At 38.0% G+C, this 21,972-nt stretch overlaps 1 protein-coding gene across 2 annotated transcripts; it reads left to right on the forward strand.

Moving 5' to 3' along the window:
* Positions 1-174: 174 nt before the first annotated feature.
* LOC134753500 (uncharacterized) lies at positions 175-18,546 on the forward strand. 2 transcript variants are annotated; one of them, XM_063689389.1, is made up of 20 exons: positions 175-361; positions 3,769-3,916; positions 4,921-5,116; positions 5,526-5,602; positions 6,137-6,335; positions 6,733-6,868; positions 7,295-7,412; positions 8,296-8,488; positions 9,300-9,459; positions 10,144-10,633; positions 11,060-11,210; positions 11,830-11,875; positions 11,990-12,103; positions 12,438-12,568; positions 12,776-12,814; positions 12,892-12,996; positions 13,489-13,759; positions 14,042-14,198; positions 14,443-14,632; positions 15,438-18,546. In XM_063689389.1, the coding sequence occupies exons 1-20, from the start codon at positions 202-204 to the stop codon at positions 15,510-15,512; spliced, it is 3,156 nt and encodes a 1,051-aa protein (XP_063545459.1). In that variant the 5' UTR covers positions 175-201; the 3' UTR covers positions 15,513-18,546. The 2 variants fall into 2 exon arrangements, with proteins under 2 accessions (XP_063545459.1, XP_063545460.1); XM_063689390.1 differs by lacking the exon at positions 12,776-12,814 and having other exon boundaries at positions 3,766-3,916.
* The last annotated feature ends 3,426 nt before the right edge of the window (positions 18,547-21,972 follow it).

Genomic DNA, 21,972 nt, shown 5'->3' on the forward strand with positions numbered 1-21,972 from the left:
TTGACTAAGAATTTGTGTAAAAATGTCCTATTAAAATATTGATTTATTGATTCTGCGCTACTATTAGTGGAGTATGTGTACAAACGCAATATAGACGAAAGAACATGTAGACGGTCTTCTCCACATTTATTTTACTCATAATATTAGCCCGATATGTAGTTGAATCATTACCAGGCCATTTCTTTTGCCAGGTACAACCAAATGCGGGTAGACCTTCCGGAGCTAGACCAGACCATCATCAGCCCTCAACTGGTGTCCCTTGGCCATGAGACCTTAACACCAGTTTACACCACCCTGCAAGAACCAAGCACCAAAAAGAGGAAGCACTCACAAGATGTTTCACAAGTCAAGTGTGAACCAGGTTGGTTTCTTTTCTATCATAACTACAACTTATAAAACAAAGTCCCCGCCGCGTCTATCTGTCTGTGTGTATGTATGTTCGCGTTAATTATTATTATTATTTCCTTTATTTATTTTAAGTCTTAGGTTAGGGTTTTATAACATGCATATAAAAGTAAAATACAAAAACACTTACAAAACATTACAAAAAATATATAAACACATTATAAAAAACCTAACCTAGGGTGCCGCCGGCAGCGGGGCAGGGCCCAAGCTGCCGGTGGTCAGGGCCGCAGAGAGAGGAACCGGCGGACTATCCGCGCCGTGTCCAAGATCACCGCCTTCTGCATCTGACCCTTGATCCAACCACCTAGCGAGAGTCTCTCAAGGTGTTGGTCGAGACTCTTCGCTATGAGACCGTTCGCTGAAACGACTATCGGGACAATGATCGTCGAATCAACATCCCACATGGCGGTTATCTCGTGAGCCAAGTCTAGGTACTTACTGGACTTGTCCTTCTCGGCTTTCACGAGATTCTCATCATGGGGGATGGTGATATCGACGAGCACGGCCCGGCGCTGCGATCGATCTATTATCACAATGTCAGGCTTATTGGCTACAATAGTCCTGTCAGTGATGATAGATCGATCCCAATAGAGCGTGGCACGACCATTCTCGAGAACTGGCACAGGTAAATACTTGTAGTACGGTACTTCGCAGTCCACAAGGCCGTATAGAAGAGCAAGCTGCTGGTGAATAATCCTGGCTACGAGATTATGTCTGTGCAAGTACTCGCCGTTAGCAAGATGAGAACAACCGGAAATGATATGCCTGAGTGACTCTCCGGGACGGCGGCATGCCCGACAAATGTCGACCGTACCGTCCTTCAGGATATATTTCCGATAGTTGTTCGTCATCATAACTTCGTCCGCAATTGCACAGGCAAAACCCTCGGTTTCTCCGAAGAGGTCCCCGAATCGTAACCAGTTCACCGACGCGAGCAGGTCTACATCGGGTCCCGTGAGGGCCTTGTAGAACCGCCCGTGTAGCACCTTACTCTCCCATACCGCCCTGCGGCCCGCAGTACTTTGTACCACAGGTTTGTGCCAGTTCTCGTTTGCCAAGGCGAGCGGCGTGAAGTTCCTGTCCACTGCCACCACATCACGATGCATCCCACACTCGTTGTTAAGGAAATAATTCCTGAGATTGCACACCTCGCGGTTGTGGAGATCTTTGGCGTTAAGGAAGCCTCGACCTCCACACTTCGTGGGATGTACAATCTCATAACTGACGAGCGTGGGTGTAGCATACGGTGTGTAGTGAGCATTAGACGGACCCTCCGATCCAGGGCGTCCAGCTCGGTCTGAGTCCACCTTAGTATGCCAAAGGAGTATATGAGTAAGGGCATTACCCAGGCGTTGAAGGCGCGCACTTTGTTGCCTCCTGACAAAAGACTGTTAAGGACTTTTGTGAGCCGACTGAAAAAGCGCTCCTTTACCGACCGTCTAATAACCTCGCCCTCAATACCTAACGACTGTGACATACCAAGGTATTTATAGGTTTCTGATTCAGAGATAGATCTGAAAGACATTGTCTCAGAAAGTTGTAAATTTGTTGAATTTACAACCTCCCCCAGCTGTACATGCATAACCGCACACTTATCGACACCAAACTCCATTCTGATGGCGGTACTGAAAACTTCTGTTGTTTTCAATAGCACCATCAAGTCTTGGTTATTTGGTTATTATTATTATTATTTTCTTTCTTGTTCTTGACATTCGACAATACATAGGTTGGCCCTAGCTATGTATACATTGACATCTCTTTTTTTGTGACATTTGTTTTATTTATTAATTTTATATTCTATTATTTGATTTCCGTTCTAATTTTAAGTTGACGATCTTTTAGTGAAAGCCTTTGTTTTATCCCTACTGTGTTTTACAGTGTTAAATACTGTGCCTTTTTCTTTAAGAAATAAATATATCTAATCTAATCTAATCTAATCTAAACTCGAAAGCTACTGAACGGATTTTCATGCGGTTTTCTTTTATTAATATAGTAATTCTTGAGAAAGGTGTAGGTGTATAATTTGTGACGTATTCAATCAAAAGGTACCACATTGTCGCTTACCATAAGGACGAAAATTGCTTGTATCTTTATACGAAAAACCTGCCAGAGCGTCGTTATGGAAAGCGACAATGTGGTACCTTTTGCTTGAAATGACACATTTATTAAGGTTTTGTGTAACCCGTGCTAAGCCGGGGCGGGTCGCTAGTTTCAGTAAAAATATACTGCTTGGTCGTTCCACAAAAACATCTAACTACTGTCCGCGCGCGAATTCCGTGCACGGCTGAGGAATGTTAGGAATGTTGGGCGTCATGACAGAGTGATGGTGACTGGTGTCATTTTGTACGTACGGGCGCGGCGCACACTCCTCCACTTCCCCGACCTCCGAATGCACGGAATTGGCGCGCTGACAGTAAGTACTCGTGCTTTATAGGGGAACTGATGCGTATGGCAGCTACCTCTTAATAACCTGCAGTAATCTGTATTAAATATCATCATCATCTTCCTCGCGTTGTCCCGGCATTTTGCCACGGCTCATGGGAGCCTGGGGTCCGCTTGGCAACTAATCCCAAGAATTGGCGTAGGCACTAGTTTTTAAGAAAGCGACTGCCATCTGACCTTCCAACCCAGAGGGGAAACTAGGCCTTGTTGGGATTAGTCCGGTTTCCTCACGATGTTTTCCTTCACCGAAAAGCGACTGGTAAATATCAAATGATGAATCTGTATTAAATATATATCGTTGAATTTAATGCTAAATTATCAAACGTTATCATGGCAAATATTAGTTTCTTGGCTTTATCAAATGTTAAAAAATAGCTTCGCTTACCCGACACGTTTCTGGAATACCCTTGCTGAACAAAGGATTTCTAGGGCACGGTCATACCCTGCCCGTGTCCAGCTATTTTGACATCCTTTCATCTTTTTGAGGGCTTTGCCTCTTCGCGTTAAGTTTTAATAAGTATCTAAAGCCTGGCCAGGAATATATGATCACGCGCCATGTTGCGGAATTTCACTGGAACTAATTTTTTCAGTCGCCCTATACATGAGAATGAACAGCGCCCTCTTGACAATGATCATATGGGGCATTTTCTATGAAAAGGGACCTTATTGTCGATGGCGCTTACGCCACACAGCGTCGCGCGGCATTGTATTTATATCGGAGCATCGTTTATAATGGCGTAAGCGCCATCGACAATAAGGTCCCTTTTTATAGAAAATACGACATATATTACTGGTCAGGCTTTATATATAATGTCGCAACAGTAGCGGCAGTTGTCATACGGACGTCACCTTATAATATGATTAGCCTAATGTAATGACTGTTTTTCTAAATAAGTTTTTGTAATTTAAAAAATCCAGCAGCCTTATCACCAGAAACGCACGTCCGCCCAGCGCCACCATCCGTAGACGGATCAGAGGCAGGAGATGACGTGCCCCTCCAGTGCATCAGATTTGCACCCTTCCAGCAGAACTTATGGCACACGCTGCATGACTGCAACCTGAAAGCACTGTAAGTATATTTAACTTGTAATACGCCGTTTAAACTTTGTTTATGAGCTCCTAATTACAGTGATCAAAGACAGTGAATCTAATATACTTCTGAGAGCTTGTGCAACTATACAATTAGGTTCTATCTGATCAAATAGACCACCGCAGAACAGACTAACTTTTTCATAAAAGTTTATGTCAATCCAACGTTAAGTCCTAAGACTACAAGCCAAATACGGGAGGACGTGTTTGACGAATAACATCCAGGTGGTTACGACCCTTAGCCTTATGTGACTGATAAACAAAAATAATACTTATAATCTATGTTATACCCATGGATGTAAGTATAAGGAGTTATACCTAAGTCATTGAGATGAATGTATATACACATGTGAAAGATGGTGTCTTGAAACTACAAAAAAAAAAGATATGTACTGTGTTCCCACACCTTTTATCTTGATAGACCAGGCAGTTTCTATTGTTTTCTGATTATTAGGGCGTTTTCTAAAATAAATATTGAAAACATGATTCTGACACATCCTGGGTTATTGGGTTCTTTCAACTCAGAATCACTAGCATACTTATTCAATCCTGATAAAAAAAAATGTCCCAAATTTTTTTATGAAAATTGTACATTCCACTACGTCACGCCCACAAGTAAAAATAAAATTCACACTAAAACGTGACGTAATGGAATGGACATTTTGGGACATCTTTTTTTAATGGCAGGATGAAGAATGTTTTAATAACAAAACTTTCGTGAGACACAGACATATTAAATATATTAATAACGGGTCACTCACGTGTTTTAAGTCGAAAACACGTGGTCGAGCGTTTTCGACTTTAAACACGTGAGTGACCCGTTATTAATATATTTAATATGGAGAATGTTGTCAATTCTGAGTAGAATGAGCCCCAGAATGTCAAGATTTGAAAGAATCAGGTTTTCAATATTTATTTTAGAAAACGCCCCTTAACATCCATTTCGTTTTATAAACAACTTTTGCTTATAACTCTTTTCTCCAGCCAACCCCCCTCCTACGTCGTCGGCGCCGACAAAGGCTTCAACTTCTCCCAGATCGACGAGGCCTTCGTCTGCCAGAAGAAGAACCATTTCCAAGTCACCTGCCAGATCCAGATGCAGGGCGACCCGCATTACGTCAAGACGAACGAGGGGTTTAAGAAGATTAGCGGGTTTAGGCTGCATTTTTATGGTGTCAAAGTGAGTACATAAAATATATCCTTCAGAGCCTACAATCCTCAACCGCATTTGGACGATGGCTCGGAAATTACCGTGGCAATTGTGTAAACTCTATTATAATGTACGGCTCATTTAGACGCGCCTTCACTGCTAAAGGGTCAACGTCACACGAAAGAGTTGCAACAGGCTTCCCTTCTTGTTTACTTTCATAGAGTATCTTATGCTTCTAAAGGTGGGTTCCCACGGCCCGTTGTTTCACAAATCTGACCGCGCCTCAGATCGTGGGAACGGTCGCGTCCAATAAGGCCTGAGGTCGCCTGTCGTCACCCACTCCCGACGGATAGCCACACAGGCATCCACAGGCGTGCCTGACCTGTAATAACACGTCGGGCCGTGGGAACCCACCTCAAGCTGAAATACTTACTTTTAGGCCGAGGATCCCAGTCAAGAAGTGAGGGTAGAACAAAGCCAATCTGACCGCACGAAGAAACCTTTCCATCCTGTACCGTAAGTATATCATTTATTTCATAATCTTCTATTTTCTTTGACTATAATATACAGGAAGTTTTTTTGCCTTTTGGATATTCCCGTACGTAAATATATAAAGGTAGTCATCAACTTTACATATTTTTATACCACGTCAGTGGCAAACAAGCATATGATCCGCTTGATGATAAAGTCGTTACTGCTGCCTGCAACTCCTTTTAGAAACCTATAAACTCCTCTTACGAAGAATGTAGTCGCTCAAGAAAGCCTTCGTAACGGGGTTCATTCTGCAGCCCCATTGTTAGGGGGGGGGGGGGGAATTGTTTCATAGAAAATACCTCAGCTGAATAAGCCATTTTTTTCTCGTGGTTGACTAACTATCTTCCTAGACTTATATTGACCGGGATATAGACCGTGATTACCTTTTGTATTATTTATGAGTTCAGTTTATGAGTTCTTGGGAACTCATAAATAATACAAAAGGTAATAATCACATATAAGTCTAGTGAAACTAACCGTGAATCATTCAAAACTCTAATTACTATCTTCCTTCAGAGTGGAACTTAGACGCGAAGGAACGAAAGTCACCGTCGGCCGCCTCCACTTCGCAGAGACCACAAACAATAATATGAGGAAGAAGGGACGACCCAACCCTGACCAGAGGCATTTCCAATTGGTGGTGGCTCTGAGAGCATATGTTCCTAGCGGGGACGTTATGATCGCTGCCAGCGCTAGCGACAGGATTATTGTCAGGGTAAGTTTAATATGATAAATATGGCGGAATCAATAGATAAAGAGATTGACTGTGCTAGGCAGGTGAGTGCTTCATCCTACACCATGGAAGGTAGGTGCTAGGGGTAATAGAATGACTTCTAACTTCAATGTGAAGAAGATAGAACCAACATAGGTCAAAGCATAGACATTCAGATCAGAAATAATTTATTTAATTTATTTATTTCAATAAAACACTTAAATACAATATTTTCGCCAAGCTGAAGACAGTTTGTTGGCGATTAGTGCGCTCTTACTTTTATGTGTGCTTTCTTCTTATCTTTTATGTGTACTTTTATGTGTTTTTTCTTGCTAAAATGCAAACGTATATACGATATCCTGCGATTTTGACTCAATATTCATAAAAATTGTTTCCACAGGCGTCCAACCCAGGACAGTTCGAGTCAGACTGCACTGAGAACTGGTGGCAACGGGGCGTATCCGACAACAGTGTCCACTTTAATGGACGTGTCGGAATCAACACTGATCGGCCTGATGAGTCCTGTGTCATTAATGGTAAGTTAGTAGGGATTAAGCCAATGCACCCGTTCGTGGTCCACGTTCCATTTGTTCGTTTTGCCTCCTTTTTGGTAGAGACGGCTAAATAATGGAATTCGCTCCCGCCATCTGTATTCCCTGATCAATATGACCTCGGTCTCTTTAAAGCAAGAGTGAATAGGCTATTACTGAACCGGTGAGCTCCATCTTAGGCCGTGTCTTCACTTTCCATCAGGGGTGACTAGGGCTATTCGCCGATCAGTTTATAAAAAAAGTATCACCGACTCTTTCATCGAAATTGGGACCGTTAAAAATAACAGTGTATACAAACTTGTTAAAAAGTGACTGCCACGATGAAAAATGTTAAAAACGTGACCATGGAAGGCCATGGTAATAAGAACGTGATAGAAACATAATGGATTTAGATTTCTCTCTTTTTGACAGGTAACCTAAAAGTGATGGGTCACGTTGTCCACCCATCAGATGCTCGGGCAAAGCACAACATTGAGGAGTTGGATACAGCGCAGCAGCTGAAGAATGTTCAGAGCATTAGAGTTGTCAAGTAAGCATCTTTTATCTAGTAACAGTCAAAAGAGGATGCTGAAGATCTTGAAATGTAGATGTGAAAATATTGGAAGCGGACTAATAAGCTTTCAAAATCTCTGAAAATAGTTTGATTGTTTTGTGACCACCGAATAATGGCAGCGAGTCAAATATAGCTCTTGGGCAAGCTGGAGCAAATATGACCTGCTTTTCTATGTCTTTACGTCAAGGTGCTCAGTGCCCTAAAATTAGTGCGCCTTGACATAATCAATAGTTTCCCGGTATCATAGAAATTTGTTATGTTACACTGTTTATTATGACGCTTTTGAAGGCAGAAAATCCTCCGTTATGTGTGATCAAACACGGAATTATTCGACTTTAACCTTTTGGACGCGAAGAGCCACTAAATAGGTCGTGTGCTGCACGCCAGCGACCACTAAAGTGGTCATGGCGGACACTGTCAAAGCAATTGTCCTGCTGACACAGACATAGTATAGTAGTTATAGACATGAAACCGAGCGAAAGCGGTAAGAGAAAGACATATTCATGTATTGACAGGTTAATGTATGGCAGCATAATCCTTTTTCTTTTTCTTTCTTATACATTTCGGTATTTCGCCATCGCTTCCTACCTATGCTGCCATAACCCGACCATGAAAAAAAACCCGGTCGGTGATAAGAACAAAGCATGTCACTATTTTCTCTTTCCTCTTATAGGAATCGTAATAAGACTATCTTTCTCTATCAAAGAGTGTCAGGCCCTTGTGCTGACAGATAAGGTTTATATTCGTTATTCATTAGTCGAGATATTGGCGTGTAGGCCACGTCTTGACGCTTGAGGAAAAGCGTTCAAAAGGTTAAATGATATCCTTGGAAACTTCTAAAATGATCTAACCCTTCCAGGTTTAACTATGACCCCTCCTTCGCCGAGCACTCGGGCCTGCTCGGGTTCGACCCGACGTCCCCCGCCCCGCAGGCCGACACGGGGGTCATCGCGCAGGAGGTGCGGCAAGTTCTTCCAGAAGCGGTGAAAGAGGCCGGAGATGTTACGTTGCCGAATGGGGACACTATACACAAGTTTTTAGTTGTCAATAAGGTAATATTTTTAGACAATTCAAATTATTTTACTAGTCTCGCAAACCCTGGAAACTAAATTGAAAAAAAAATCGAACCGGCTCACAAAATTTCACAAGAATCAGTGACATTGCGACCTGTAGAGGAGAACAGCCGGACATTTGAAAGAATTTTTGCTCAATCTGAAACGGATACCCTTTCCTTGTGCTTCGCTTTTTTGTAACGAAAATAACCACAATCTCTCAACAACATTATCGTTACTTGTGTGTGTAAGGAAATACTTATTTATTGGTCGTTTTTGCCAAACATCAGTTCATACGATAAGATTTATGAATAACGTATTTACAAATTAAGTATTTGCGTTCAAAGAGTAACATTTGGTGAAGTGGAACTACAAATTTTTAATTAAAGTAAAAATGGAAATATTAAAACTTGTAGTATCGCTCGATTTACAATCGGGTCTATCGCGAATTTATTTTGTTACCTTTATTTACCGACGTTTCGACGCAGGTTTTACTGGTCGTGGTCGCGGCTATTAACTGACGTCCCAGCAGTTAGCCGCGACCACGACCAGTGAAACCTGTGTCGAAACGTCGGTAAATAAAGCAGAAAAAAAGAAAGTTTAGCAGCAGCAACTGTGCAGCAGCAGTGAAACCTGTGTCGAAACGTCGGTAAATAAAGGTAACAAAATAAATTCACGATAGACCCGATTGTAAATGTGATTTAATATGTGTTCAAAACGCAAAAGGTTAAAATGTTACATATTTAACAGTCTTACTTCTGAGAACAACTTTGCCTTTGGCTGTGGCAACTAATATTCATATTAATTCTAGGACCGTATCTTCATGGAAAATCTCGGAGCAGTGAAGGAGCTGTGCAGAGTGACTGGAAATCTGGAGTCCCGTATCGACCACCTGGAGAAGATTAACAGGAAATTGTGCAAAATCAACATTCTTCAGAGGAGAGACAGTGCCAGATCCAACATAAGTAGCGGTAAGTACACGGATTTGAAAGAGTAACTATAAATCTTGCTAGATTTTTATACATTACTTCCACCATCTGGATAAAATGACGAAAATATTGCAGAATCAAAGGAGAGATACATAGTGGTGCATTTACCTCTATTATTTATTTGGCTATAGTTGGACTCCATATTTTTTTCCATACGATGAAATATGTTCCATGGAAGGATGCAAATATATTGTATATTGTATATGTATACGAGTACCTGTCACTTTTCGGTGAAGGAAAACATCGTGAGTAAACCGGCCTAATCCCAATAAGGCCTAGTTTCCCCTTTGGGTTGGAAGGTCAGGTGGCAGTCGCTTTCATAAAAACTAGTGCCCACGTCAATTCTTGGGATTGGTTGCCAAGCGGACCCCAGGCTCCCATGAGCCGAGGCAAAATGCCGGGACAACGCGAGGAAAATGATGAATTTATTTAATCTGATATAATTACAGCCATCTTTGATGCCGTGTGGATAAAAAAAAGTTGTACACTCAACTTTCTTATCAAATTGCGCGCCGTAAGAAATCAACTATGTACCTATATATAGGTTATGCCTGTAAGATCCCCTTTGCTTCCGTGGGTATTGTCATCGTATCCACCAAGAACAAATAACTTCGGACTTTGAACGGACTAGTAGATGACTGACCACAAAATTACTATTGCTTTCAGACTCCCACTTCTCAGCCATATCCTCATCATCAAAATCCTTCTACAGCGACGGTAACATATCCATAGACCAAATACGAGATATTGCCCGCAACATCCGACGACACGAATGTTGCCACAAACTCAGTCACAACTCCCCTAAATACACAAGGAAACAATGCAAAACCTGCCACGATCCACGTAACTACTCGAAATACGGAAAATTCTACAACTACAACAAAACCTGCGTGAGATACCATAAAGAAGAGAAGCACGAATGCAAATTCCCGCCTTACGTCGGCACTTTAGAATCTGACATTCAGAAAATCTCAGATGACAGTACGATGTCGAAGAAAAAAGACACTTGTCTGTGGTTGAAGGAGGATTTTGCGCCTGGCAACACTAAGCTGGCGTTTTGTTGTAAGAAGGAATACAGTGATGCCAGCAGTGAATTGATTTCTAATAAGTTTTTGCAGATCGTGATCACGATTTTGATTTTCATTATGGCTGTTTGGTAAGTTAGATTTTATTCATAATAAAGGTATTGGCATTTTATAACCAAAAATTATAATAACAAAGTAGCATAGCAAGATTTTAATAATGTTTGAATTTTCACATAATCACTATTTACCTAATAATTTAGATACTTATAAAGTTTTTACACCTTTATCTGACTTGACTTACCAACCATAAACCATGAGGGGACTTGCATGCACGATTATATTTGTCTAAGTAGTCTTACTTTAGCTAAAGAATCATTATATGAAAGGTCCATTATACCAAAATATGTATAAACGCCCTTAACATTAAGGCAATAAATAAGTTCCTATACACAAATACACATATCTACTTAGAAAAATTGCTCGTATCGATATCATAAACTTTAACTGCACAATGAAAAGACATTTTATTAAGTATTTCAAACATCGTTTTGTTTTAGTTTGGTGGTAATGTCCGCCCTATACTTCCGCGAACATCAAGAGTTGTTAAACATGAAGGAGAACAGACAGCACGAAAAATACACTTACTACAACTATAGGAAAGAAAACATTCCTTACAGAGCTACGCCTCCAGACTTGAACCAAATACAGGTAAGAATCTCCTGCACTTAAATTTAACACATTCACGGACAGTCCGTCGAGAGACGTAAAAGGCCACCCTCGTGATATCGCACCACCTCTGAAGCCGATGATTTTTACTTTGACAAAACCTATCCCGTCCACAGACGCCGAGTTTTATAGAATGCAATGCATTAACCACTTCAGGCAAGACTCGAACTTACGACTTATTTTCCAAAAGGTTGCAAGACTTGCTAGTGGGTCTCTATTGTTTCCCATAAAGTTTTAAGTCATAATGTATTGTTGTCCACATTTTCGTTAGTCATAATTTGGTTTTTCTCAGAAACGCGCGTTGCCAAAAAACAAACCTAACCTAACCTATCTATAGGATAACCTTATGAAAATCCTGAAAAGTTAACGGTTTCAGAATTATAGTCATAATTCTGAAACCGACATCGACTGATAATCTGACAATAATTACATTATGACTTTCAATAATTATGTAAACAAAGGGAACCCCCTTGCTAGTTCAAGCCATGCCCAAAGCGGTGATTTTTTTTATTTTATGTATAAAGATTTTTGGTAGCTGTAGTATAGGCCTTAAAAACAATATACAACGTCTAAATGTCACTAAATCAACTTTTTGTTACAGAATTTGAAATTTTCACAACATGTGCCTTCGAAGAAGAACGCAAAAGGTTTGTTTCGTATATCTATATTTCTAATTTTATAAGCACAAGCTTTTTTTTATGTCATGAAAGATTATACCTCAAATTATACCCAGTAACGTACACCCAAAAACATGTCCACAGAAAAAGGCCCACACAAAACAACTCCGGAGTTCCCGACCACACCGTCCACAGAGTCTCTGCGCCCTATCGCATCTACCCTCCACGCTTCAAGAAACTATGTCCGGGACGTGCTAAGTAAGAGATAACTATTGCTTTTTTAGTACTTTAGTCTATTTTAAGTACCTAACTAAAGCATCTAAACTCAAACCCCGCATTAATAAGCCGAAAAAACGCTCGACATGTTATGATCTGATTTTCGAGGATCTTCTTCACGGAGCTCCGTCTACACTGCCTTTACTGGTCGTGCACGTGAATGCTAAACATATTCAAATAACAGTTCTTATAGTCGAAAGCAAATCTACTTTGCCTCTATTACGTCCCGACTTCATCCGGTTGCTCTGAATCGTACATAAAAAGGTATAATTTTGTTTCTCCTAAAAACGTTTGGCATAATATTTTTTTCTCCTAGACATGGACGCTACACACTCGCCACTGGATCGTGCGATCTCAATATCAGCAACTGCAGACATCGTAGGAAAACTTGCAAGTGCTTGCAGTTTTTCTGCTAACTCAGAAAATGATCTGTACGCTGAATGCCAGGTAAATTTCTGTTTTAATGGGTTTTCATGTGTTCATATAAATTAAAAAAAAAGGAAGAGATTGTGAACACCGTTACGTAACTGCTAAGTAATTAAGGTAGTTACTGATAAGAGTAGATGAATGTCTGATATAAAAATTATAGAGCGGTAAAAACTTGATTCGAAATTGTTAATTTTGAAATAAACTTATTTTTTAATGCTGCAAAAGGATTGGGAATATATTTCAAGATGGATAAAAACAATGATGGTAAGAAACACAAATGGCAAAATAAGTCATTATTTAATTAATAAGTTAAAAATGCTAATAACAAATGTTTTTACCAGTCGCCATGCAACCTGGAACCTCCTCAAGCCTTCGAGAACCAGGAGCCTTTGGAACGCAAACCAGAGCTGAATGATACATTCCGACCCCCAGAACCTCCTGTAAAGGTACGCAAATATAGTTTGGTAAGCCATTTCCGACAGTAGAAAAAGGCAAATTTAAAAATGTAGACACGGAGGGTTATCCTCCCATAGAAAAAAAGAATTTCGCGCCTTTTCTACTAACAAATTGGGTTTGCCAGAGTATAGATACCATACCACCCACTGTTGTTGACACCCACCAGTGGTTGGCACCTTCAACCTTTTATTAGGTAGCAGTGAGTGGTGATGTTTCTACAAAAATAGGCTCTTTCTGTTTTACCCCACCGTCTGGTGCAGGGCAAACGGCCTCTCTGAACGCGAGGGCTAAGTAGATACATTTTATAAGATATGCCGTATTGACAGAATTGATTATCTACTTTAGAAACCATTTAAAAAAAATATTTTCTATAGAGTCAATTGAAGCTATAGTTTTACTGCCTAATGTCGCTAACAGTGTTTCGATTACTGTTATCATCATCCGTTTTTGTTTTTTTTGTTTATCCATTTTTTATTTTTTAGGATAACAAACTTCCAAACATCCCAGTGATACCTGAAAAAAATGCCACAGAGCACCTTAAGCAAGACAACGATTCAATCCAACGCTTCAAAAAAATACCCGATGAAATAATGGCTGAAAACACTTTGCTGGACCCTAATAAGTTGAACCAGACGGATAACTTGACTGGAAGAGTGAGAAGGCAGATAGGGAAACGTGTTAGGAAGAGAGAGGCGAATGAAGCTTTGTCAGCTTCGATGCGGAGTTCGGAGGAAAATTTGGAGCAGCTTTCTGGTAAGGATTTCTAGTGTTATGTAGGTTTTATTGAGTAGTAAAAAAGTAAAAGCAAGAGCCGGGAGGTGACAGTCCCACATGCCCCTCCAAAAATGGGCCCATTTCAGGCCCGGGGAGACGATGCATAGCAGCATTCCCACACCGTCATAAAAAAAGGTTTTATTGATTTGTTTCCTGATTTTCGCACATTATTACCTGAACAGGACTTAATCGTGTATAAGAAAGATTTTGATAATTAACGTCTGATTTAGATCTATAATAGTTTAACTATGGCTTTTACAGCAGAAAAATATCCTGTTATCTTTGGAATCGCCACACAATCTTTTACAAACGACTCGCTCTTCACTGCAATGGTGACGTCACACATGACGTACAACATCACCTACACCGTCCCGCTCTCGCACTGCCTGCATGACAAGGACATCGATATGGTTATCAGGTGAAAACGTGCATACTATTTTGTTTGTACAATCGTGGTCAAAGTATGTTTAAAAATTTCTATTTTTTTTTTATAGTCTAGTAACTATTTTACAATAAACAAAGTTACATATAAATCATTCCCGCATCCAAAAGAAAGAATACACAGCCGTGAACATAATATTTTCTAACAATGTTTTTTTTTTCACATATCAATTGTTGCCATAACATTTATAACAAATAAAAATATATTTTATAACCTCAAGGTCACCTCACCACCAACTGAGCGAGGTCCGCCTCTGCGACCTCCAATGCGACGACGCGGACAAGAAATGCCTCCGGGTCCGCGACGACACAAAGCCATTCTTACAGTACGGTGCCTGGGTGCTCAGGATGCCATTGAGCTGCAAGATGGATAGGATGCTCAGGATCAGAGCTTCGTTTGCGCCTAATAAGGTTCGTCTAGCTTTAGTTTACTACCCTTTTCTTTCTTATGAATACAGTTGAAAAGAAATCGGTAAGTAGTAGATAAATTATAAAAAATGGTGCTACTCAAAAACTCCCTCGTAGTGACCCTGCCTTCGAAGCTTGATTAAATAAAATAACTCCGTAATAGATGGATACAGTCTAAGGAAAAAACGTGCCTCGAAAATCAAGAAAATTTGATTCTCGTTCAGAGGGCGCTACTAGCTTTGGCCTACTGTCGTATAGATGGCGTTGACGGTTTCGTTTGTTATTTAACAATTTTAACGCATATCAGTGAAAGAACATGAGTCAAAATCATAAAAATAATTAATGCAAATAAAAAAAATCATTTATCCATATTTAAATACATTTTATCGTATTTTTATAAACCTTCATTTTTAGTTTTAAAGTGTGTCGACAGATGGCAGTGAATTTACTGGGGTTACAAAATTTACTATAACAGTACCGCTCTAGTATAAGTTACTCTATGACAAGACTTATTGAGCTTGCTGTGGGACTAAATTAATTTGTAAGGTTGTAACATAGTGTTCATTTATTTTACTAGGTTTATCCGCCTTTGATTTACTACCCGTTTCGTTGTAGATTCGATTGTTTTCATTGAATTGTTTGAATGTTAGATTCGTAGTTGTTTTTGATATTACGCTCAACTACTATGAGTTCAGTACGATAAAATTTAACACAATTTCAGGCTTTGTCTCGTGATAACCAACAATAGTTAAGTTTTGCTTAAAACCCATGTTTTGTCTGTGCCTAAAATTTATTTATTTTATTTCAGAATATCTGTTTTGCCTCGGACCACATATCGTCGCTCCTAGTCTACAATATACACGTTTACAGAGATTGTCAATAACTGATGTTTGTCATAATAGTTTTTTGTCATAATCTGGTTCGATTTGCTCGTGTTTGCGTTTATGTGTTCTAAACTGTGAGATATTTTTATGGCAATATAATAAAAAACACTGTTTGGCCAACGTCAGTAACTTTACATTAACAACATTATTATGTTGAGTTTATCAACCCGTTTAACGCTACACCTACCGTGCGCAGAGCAGTGTTGGCCGAACGTTAATTGCAATTAACCATTAACCAGCACAAATTAAACCGTAAACCGTAACGGACGGTTATAGTTTAAGGTTCAATTTGTACTGGTTAATGGTAAACTTTTTTTTTTATTCTTAATTTTTATAAAGGCTTCCGTACACTCGTGGTGACGATGCCAGCCTCATACGTGAGTTCACGTGTGTAACTAACCTTCAGACCTAAGTTCAAGATATTTTTTATAACGTAAACATTTTCTCAGCAACTTCTGAGGTTAATAGTTAATTGCAATAACGTTTCGGCTAACACTGGCGCAGAGCGTCATCGTTAACCTTGTCGGTATGCACGAAGGTTGATAGAGTTAGACCAAGATAAGTCTGCAACGATTTTGATAGCACACGCAGTGCGTTATTATATAAACTTCAATGAAATTATGACGTTAAAATAACGCACTGCGTATGCTATCAAAATTGTTGAATAATTTTCTTGGTCTAACTGTATTGGGCTGTAGCCAGTAGCCACCGTTAATTGACTCTTTAATTGACGTCTTTGGCGGTCAAATGTTGAAGAGACCTTCGCAGAATGACACTTGAAAGATATTTTTTAATAATTAAAGCATTTAAAGTTAATGACATATCCTTAATTAAGAATCTCTTTAAAATCTGAAAACGTAGTGAAGAAAATATTTGTACTTTTTTTATTGTAGTAAACTCTTCATCTTCACAGCCTAACGCAGCGACTTACGTAAGTGTACATTTGTACAACTCGCAAACGCGAAGCGAAGCGGCGCGACGGGCCCACGGCGTTCGCATTCGCAACGAGATCGCCTACGTAGGACACTTCTATAGGTATCAAAGGATTGATTCACCTCGCGCCGCATCGCTTCGCTTCGCGTTCGCTTGTTATTCTCCTACGTAGTACGCTCGGCTGCGTAAGAGATTTGATTAGAGTTCATATTCACTTATTTTTAATAATGATATAGGTTTTTATTTGACAAAGTTTTTATTATGTAATGATGTATATTTTGGTTTGGTCTTATATTTAATGTGTTTAGTCAAAAGTATTAATTACTTATGATTCAATAATTATAAGTATAATTTTAATATAGCGATTAGACATAAATAATATTTCCTAAATAATTCAATACATTCCAGAAGTGCAATTACTCGATTTATTTATAATGTCCGTCCTCTAGGCTCGAATACTAAATGCGTATTTATTATATATTTATGGATATACTCATACATTTGCGACCACATGAATCTCATATATTACATATTTATAGCCTAAATTTTAAGGTACCGTCAACCGGGGTGAATAGGGATGGTTGGGGTGAATAGAGACAAAACTTAAAAGGTGTATTACCTGACAATTTCTTAAAAAATACCCACACAAATTGTATCATACATAACCTACTATTATTTACAATCGAATAATACAATTTGTGTAGGTATTTTTAAGAAATTGTCAGGTAAATCACATTTTAAATTTTGTCCCTATTCACCATAGCCATCCCTATTCACCCCGTTTGACGGTATTCATTCTTTAAATTATACATATTTTTAAGAAACTTGTCATTCATTATAAATGAAATCACATTCGATAATCTTTTTTTACACATAGTGAAATTAGTAAAATGTTCAGCACATTGCGAATTGACGTTATACGAAATATAAACCGCCTAGGTATATTTTTATTTCATATAATTTACATTTGTTTAATGCATACATGCTTTTGACGAAATAAGACAGTATTTTCATATACTTTAAAATGTCAAAAAGTTTGACAATTTTAAATTTATTTTCATGAATTTGTTACATTTTAAGATCGATGGTATAATATTTAAGTCAATTGTAAGTAAAAATAAAATTTGGTGGTAGCATTTTTATTTTACTTTGTACTTTACAGTACATAAATGTAGCTTTTAATATGTTTTGTTTGTTATTGATAATCGTTTACGTATATGACGTATTTTACAGCTTTATTGTTATTTTAAGTGTATTTTGTTTTAGGCAAAACTTATTATAAATGATATTTAATACTCATTTTGGTATTTTCACTGGTTTTCTTTACTATAGATCTCTGTTAATATCACATAATTGTTTGAAAAATATTTTTATATTTTATGAATTTTGTGCTTTATATTTGACGCAATAGAATACACTTTACGATTGTAATATACACATTCCAAGCCAGTACTTAACTAGAAAATAAGTAAATTTTAAGACCAATTCCAGTTTAGAAAAAGTAGTGCCACTATCCTTTATACCAACATAACATATTTATTAAATAATATCACGTATTTTAAAAAAACTTTAAACATAATTATAAAAACCACGTCAAGGTTATTTGAGGTGTAATAGGCTTCTATCATTTTATTGCTCAATTGTTTTGATTAGTATTGAATTTTAATTCTTGTTTTTATGTCATTGTGGCAACTTCAATATAAAATCTTTAAATAACCAGTGTCTTTTATTTAAGATAAAATCTTTTTCTCAAAACTGTGTTAAGATTAATTTTACGTCTTGCCATATTTTAGACTTTGTAACAAAGTAGGTGCATCACTTTGTATTACGACTTAGAATTTATTTATCATAATTAGGTCAAATATAATTATAGCAAGCATTTTTATAAGATGCTGATTCGTTTCCAGATTCCCATAAGATAGATGTGTCGAGAATTATTTTTGAAATTATTTTTACTTTTATTTTTAGTTAGTATACTAGTTAATAATGATAGATGGTAAATTTATTTATGTAATAATAAAAGTTGTATTGTCTTTGTAGTGTTAAGTGTCCACAAATTTGTAATGTTAAAGAGACATAAATAAAATGTAGTAGAGTAACCATCTTGTTTTCTTTTTCTTTTTTATTATTAAATAAAACTTACGATTACCTAAAAGCAATGGGATAAAAAGGTTATTAATAAATATTATAACAATTCTTTAAAGTGCATTTTAGACTTATGTTCCTAAATTTGGACTTTCACTCGATAAGAAAAAATAAGGAACAAGTCTAAATATCACTTAGGTTAAAAAAGTGATCCAGCTACAGTCAAGTGAAAAATGTGGGTGAATATTACTTACTTAAAAATATGTCCCATAGTTCTTAATTCGCTGACATAAGAGAGCTATGGGACATATTTTTGAGTATGATGTGTGCACCCATATTTTTACACTCGACTGTACACCTAAATAATAATACAGAAAGGAACCAGCAACACAAGTAGAGGTAAACATACAATACAATATATATATACAACTTATAAATTGAGATATCTAAAAAGGACTCGCCAAGTCTTTACAAATTACTTACTCGGGTCCCTAACAAGTTAAAAAGGACACGAGCTTCGACTTAATTATAAGTCTTAAAACTGAGTCAAGTCTTAAATCACAGGACTCGAAGGACTCGAGTTAGCCAACACTAACACAAGTTTACTTAGAAAACGGGTTACCCTCATCTGGCAGAATATTATTTGTCAGAAACACGTATCGCAGAAAACTTTTAGTCGAATGATACTTTCGCATAAATATAAACTTGCCATAAGTAATTTCGTATAATATTCATTTGGCAGAATTTTCTAAGTGGGTTAGGTTAGGGTTTTCTGCCAAATAATATTATGCGAAAAGAAATTCTGCAAAGTAATATTATGCGAAAAGCAGTAGGCCAAAAGTATTTCTGCCAAACGATATTTCTACCAAGTAACATTGTGCAATACAAAAATATGTCAAATAACTTTCTGCAACTTCAGAAACCTCAGAAAACATCTTAAAATAACTCGGGGCGTTGACCTCAGAACCGTTAGGTTATTGCTTACTCCGCAGCCTACACAATGCTGCGCGTGGCACAAACAAAATTAGTACAAACTTGTACCTTAACGCTTAAGGATAAGGTGCACAATTCAATGAGTTCAATGTCTACATGCATGGTAAACCGGCAAATGGTCTACGCACAAGGGAATCATGTAGTAAAAGTTGTAAGATTATGCGATTTTTTTGCATACTTAATACCTTTTCACATTGAGCGTGTTATGATAGGAAAATTACCTGTTTATAAGATTTGTATGGTCTGGCAAAACCTGACTTTCAGAATCAGAATCAGAATAGCCATTTATTAAATTAACACATGCTTATATACATTGTTTTATTATTTACATTCATTGCTTATTATGTATTTAACGAATTAATTCAAATTTGAAATGGCCTCTCCTTCAGGGAGAAGAAGGAGGCGTGGTAATAAACTCCAAATAAAATTAAAACCTGACTTTAGCAATACCTAAACCCCAATAAAAGTATTTAGTTTGTTTATAATGAATATAATTTAAGTACCGTATAATAAAAGGTACGTAAATACAAAATACAGTACGTAGCGGCCCCCTTTTTTAAATATCTATCGTTAAATTTAAATAATCAATCATTATTGCCCTGACCGGGATTCAAATCCGGGACCTCCTGATTCATAGGCAGGGTAGCTAGCGATTAGGCTAGAAAGACGTTACAACTTATTAACTTTATTTAACAACATAGGCGAGTAAAAATGATAGACTTAGTGCTTCACGGTATTCCACCACCGATAACATTTTTTTTGCATGTATGCTAAGTTCATAAGTTGTTAATTTTTGACCTAGATAGACGGCCATGGAAAATTAACAGAATCGTAAAATTTTATATTATAAAGAAGGTATTTTATAACCAATGTTATAAAAAACGGGCCAAGTCCGAGTCGGACTCGCGCACGAAGGGTCTCGTACAAGTTCCGTACCATTACGCAAAAAATGGAAAAAAAAACACGTTTGTTGTATGGGAGCCCCACTTAAATATTTGTTTTATTCTGTTTTAGTATTTTTTGTTATAGCGGCAACAACATCTGTGAAAATTTCAACTGTCTAGCTATCACGGTCACGGTTCATGAGATTACAGCCTGGTAAGCCTGAAAAATTATGTCACGCTCTTTTTTAGGGTTCCGTACCCAAAGAGTAAAAACGGGACCCTATTACTAAGACTCCGCTGTCCGTCCGTCTGTCTGTCTGTCTGTCCGTCTGCCACCAGGCTGTATCTCATGAACAGTTGAAATTTTCACAGATGCTGTATTTCTGTTGCCGCTATAACAACAAATACTAAAAACAGAATAAAACAAATATTTAAGTGGGGCTCCCATACAACAAAAGTGTTTTTTTTGCGTAATGGTACGGAACCCTTCGTGCGCGAGTCTGGCTCGCACTTGGCCGGTTTTTATAACTACTGAAAAAATGGACCTAGTCGTGAAATTTAGAATCGGGCCAAGATATTCACTGCATGGCATTTGCAATGATAAAGTGTGGAAATGTCATCATCAATGCTAAAGTTATTAATATGATGTTGTTGATAGTGTCACTCCCACACTTTGTTCTATTCAAATCGCTGCAAAGTTAGCTTAGACGGAATCAGTCTCTGGTGTCTGGAATTTATCTAACATCATATTTATTTATGCAAAAGTATGTCAATTACTACGTAAATGCAGAATCTAATGATGGTTGATTGCGAGTCAATGGAGCTGGTATTGCAAGATTATCATCGTGACGATTTAGGCTAGGTTTCGAGCTAAGCGGAGGCTTACGCGGAAGCGGATTTTATAATGAAGAATTTTCCTTTTGAGCCAGGAAATGAATGCTCAAAAAAGGTTATAGAGGGAAATGCTTGAAACACAATTTTTAACTTCGTAACTTTGTTTTACTACTAGTTAGGAGTTTAGGAGGTGAACATATCAAAAGTCCCCGGCCGTAGCCCTTGAACCGGTGGGGAGGGGCGTTGGAAGGTTCCACTTTTCGGTTTTTCGATTATATCTCGTAAACTATGCGTATTAGCGACATGGCCACTTATACAAAATGAAAGGTGATAAAATTTGTTACAAATTTTATGGAATCAAGTTTTTCGATATCTTGTATAGTTTTTTAGATATCTGCTCTAGTTTATTTAGGGCTCTCAAATTTATCTTGATATCTACATCAGTGAAGCTGCTAGGCCATGTCGTGTAGGATCGTTTTCGTATAAATCGGGGGTGCTGAATTCATTTATGTTATCACATTGACACCATTCCGAAGTAAAAACTGAACTAAACAAATACCTCTTTTTTTATAACTCCTCTTTACGCTTAAACTGTGTAAACTGCCGAATCTGTTGCTGTGTAAGCGCTGGAATACTGATTGCCTACTGTACTAGTTATATAACTAGCAAATATTTTAGTGTATGACCCAAAATTAAGCCTCTAAATCCGCTGCCACTTTCACCACAGCCT

This window comes from Cydia strobilella, chromosome 27, assembly GCF_947568885.1.
Source record: "Cydia strobilella chromosome 27, ilCydStro3.1, whole genome shotgun sequence".
NCBI classification, from domain to species: domain Eukaryota; kingdom Metazoa; phylum Arthropoda; class Insecta; order Lepidoptera; family Tortricidae; genus Cydia; species Cydia strobilella.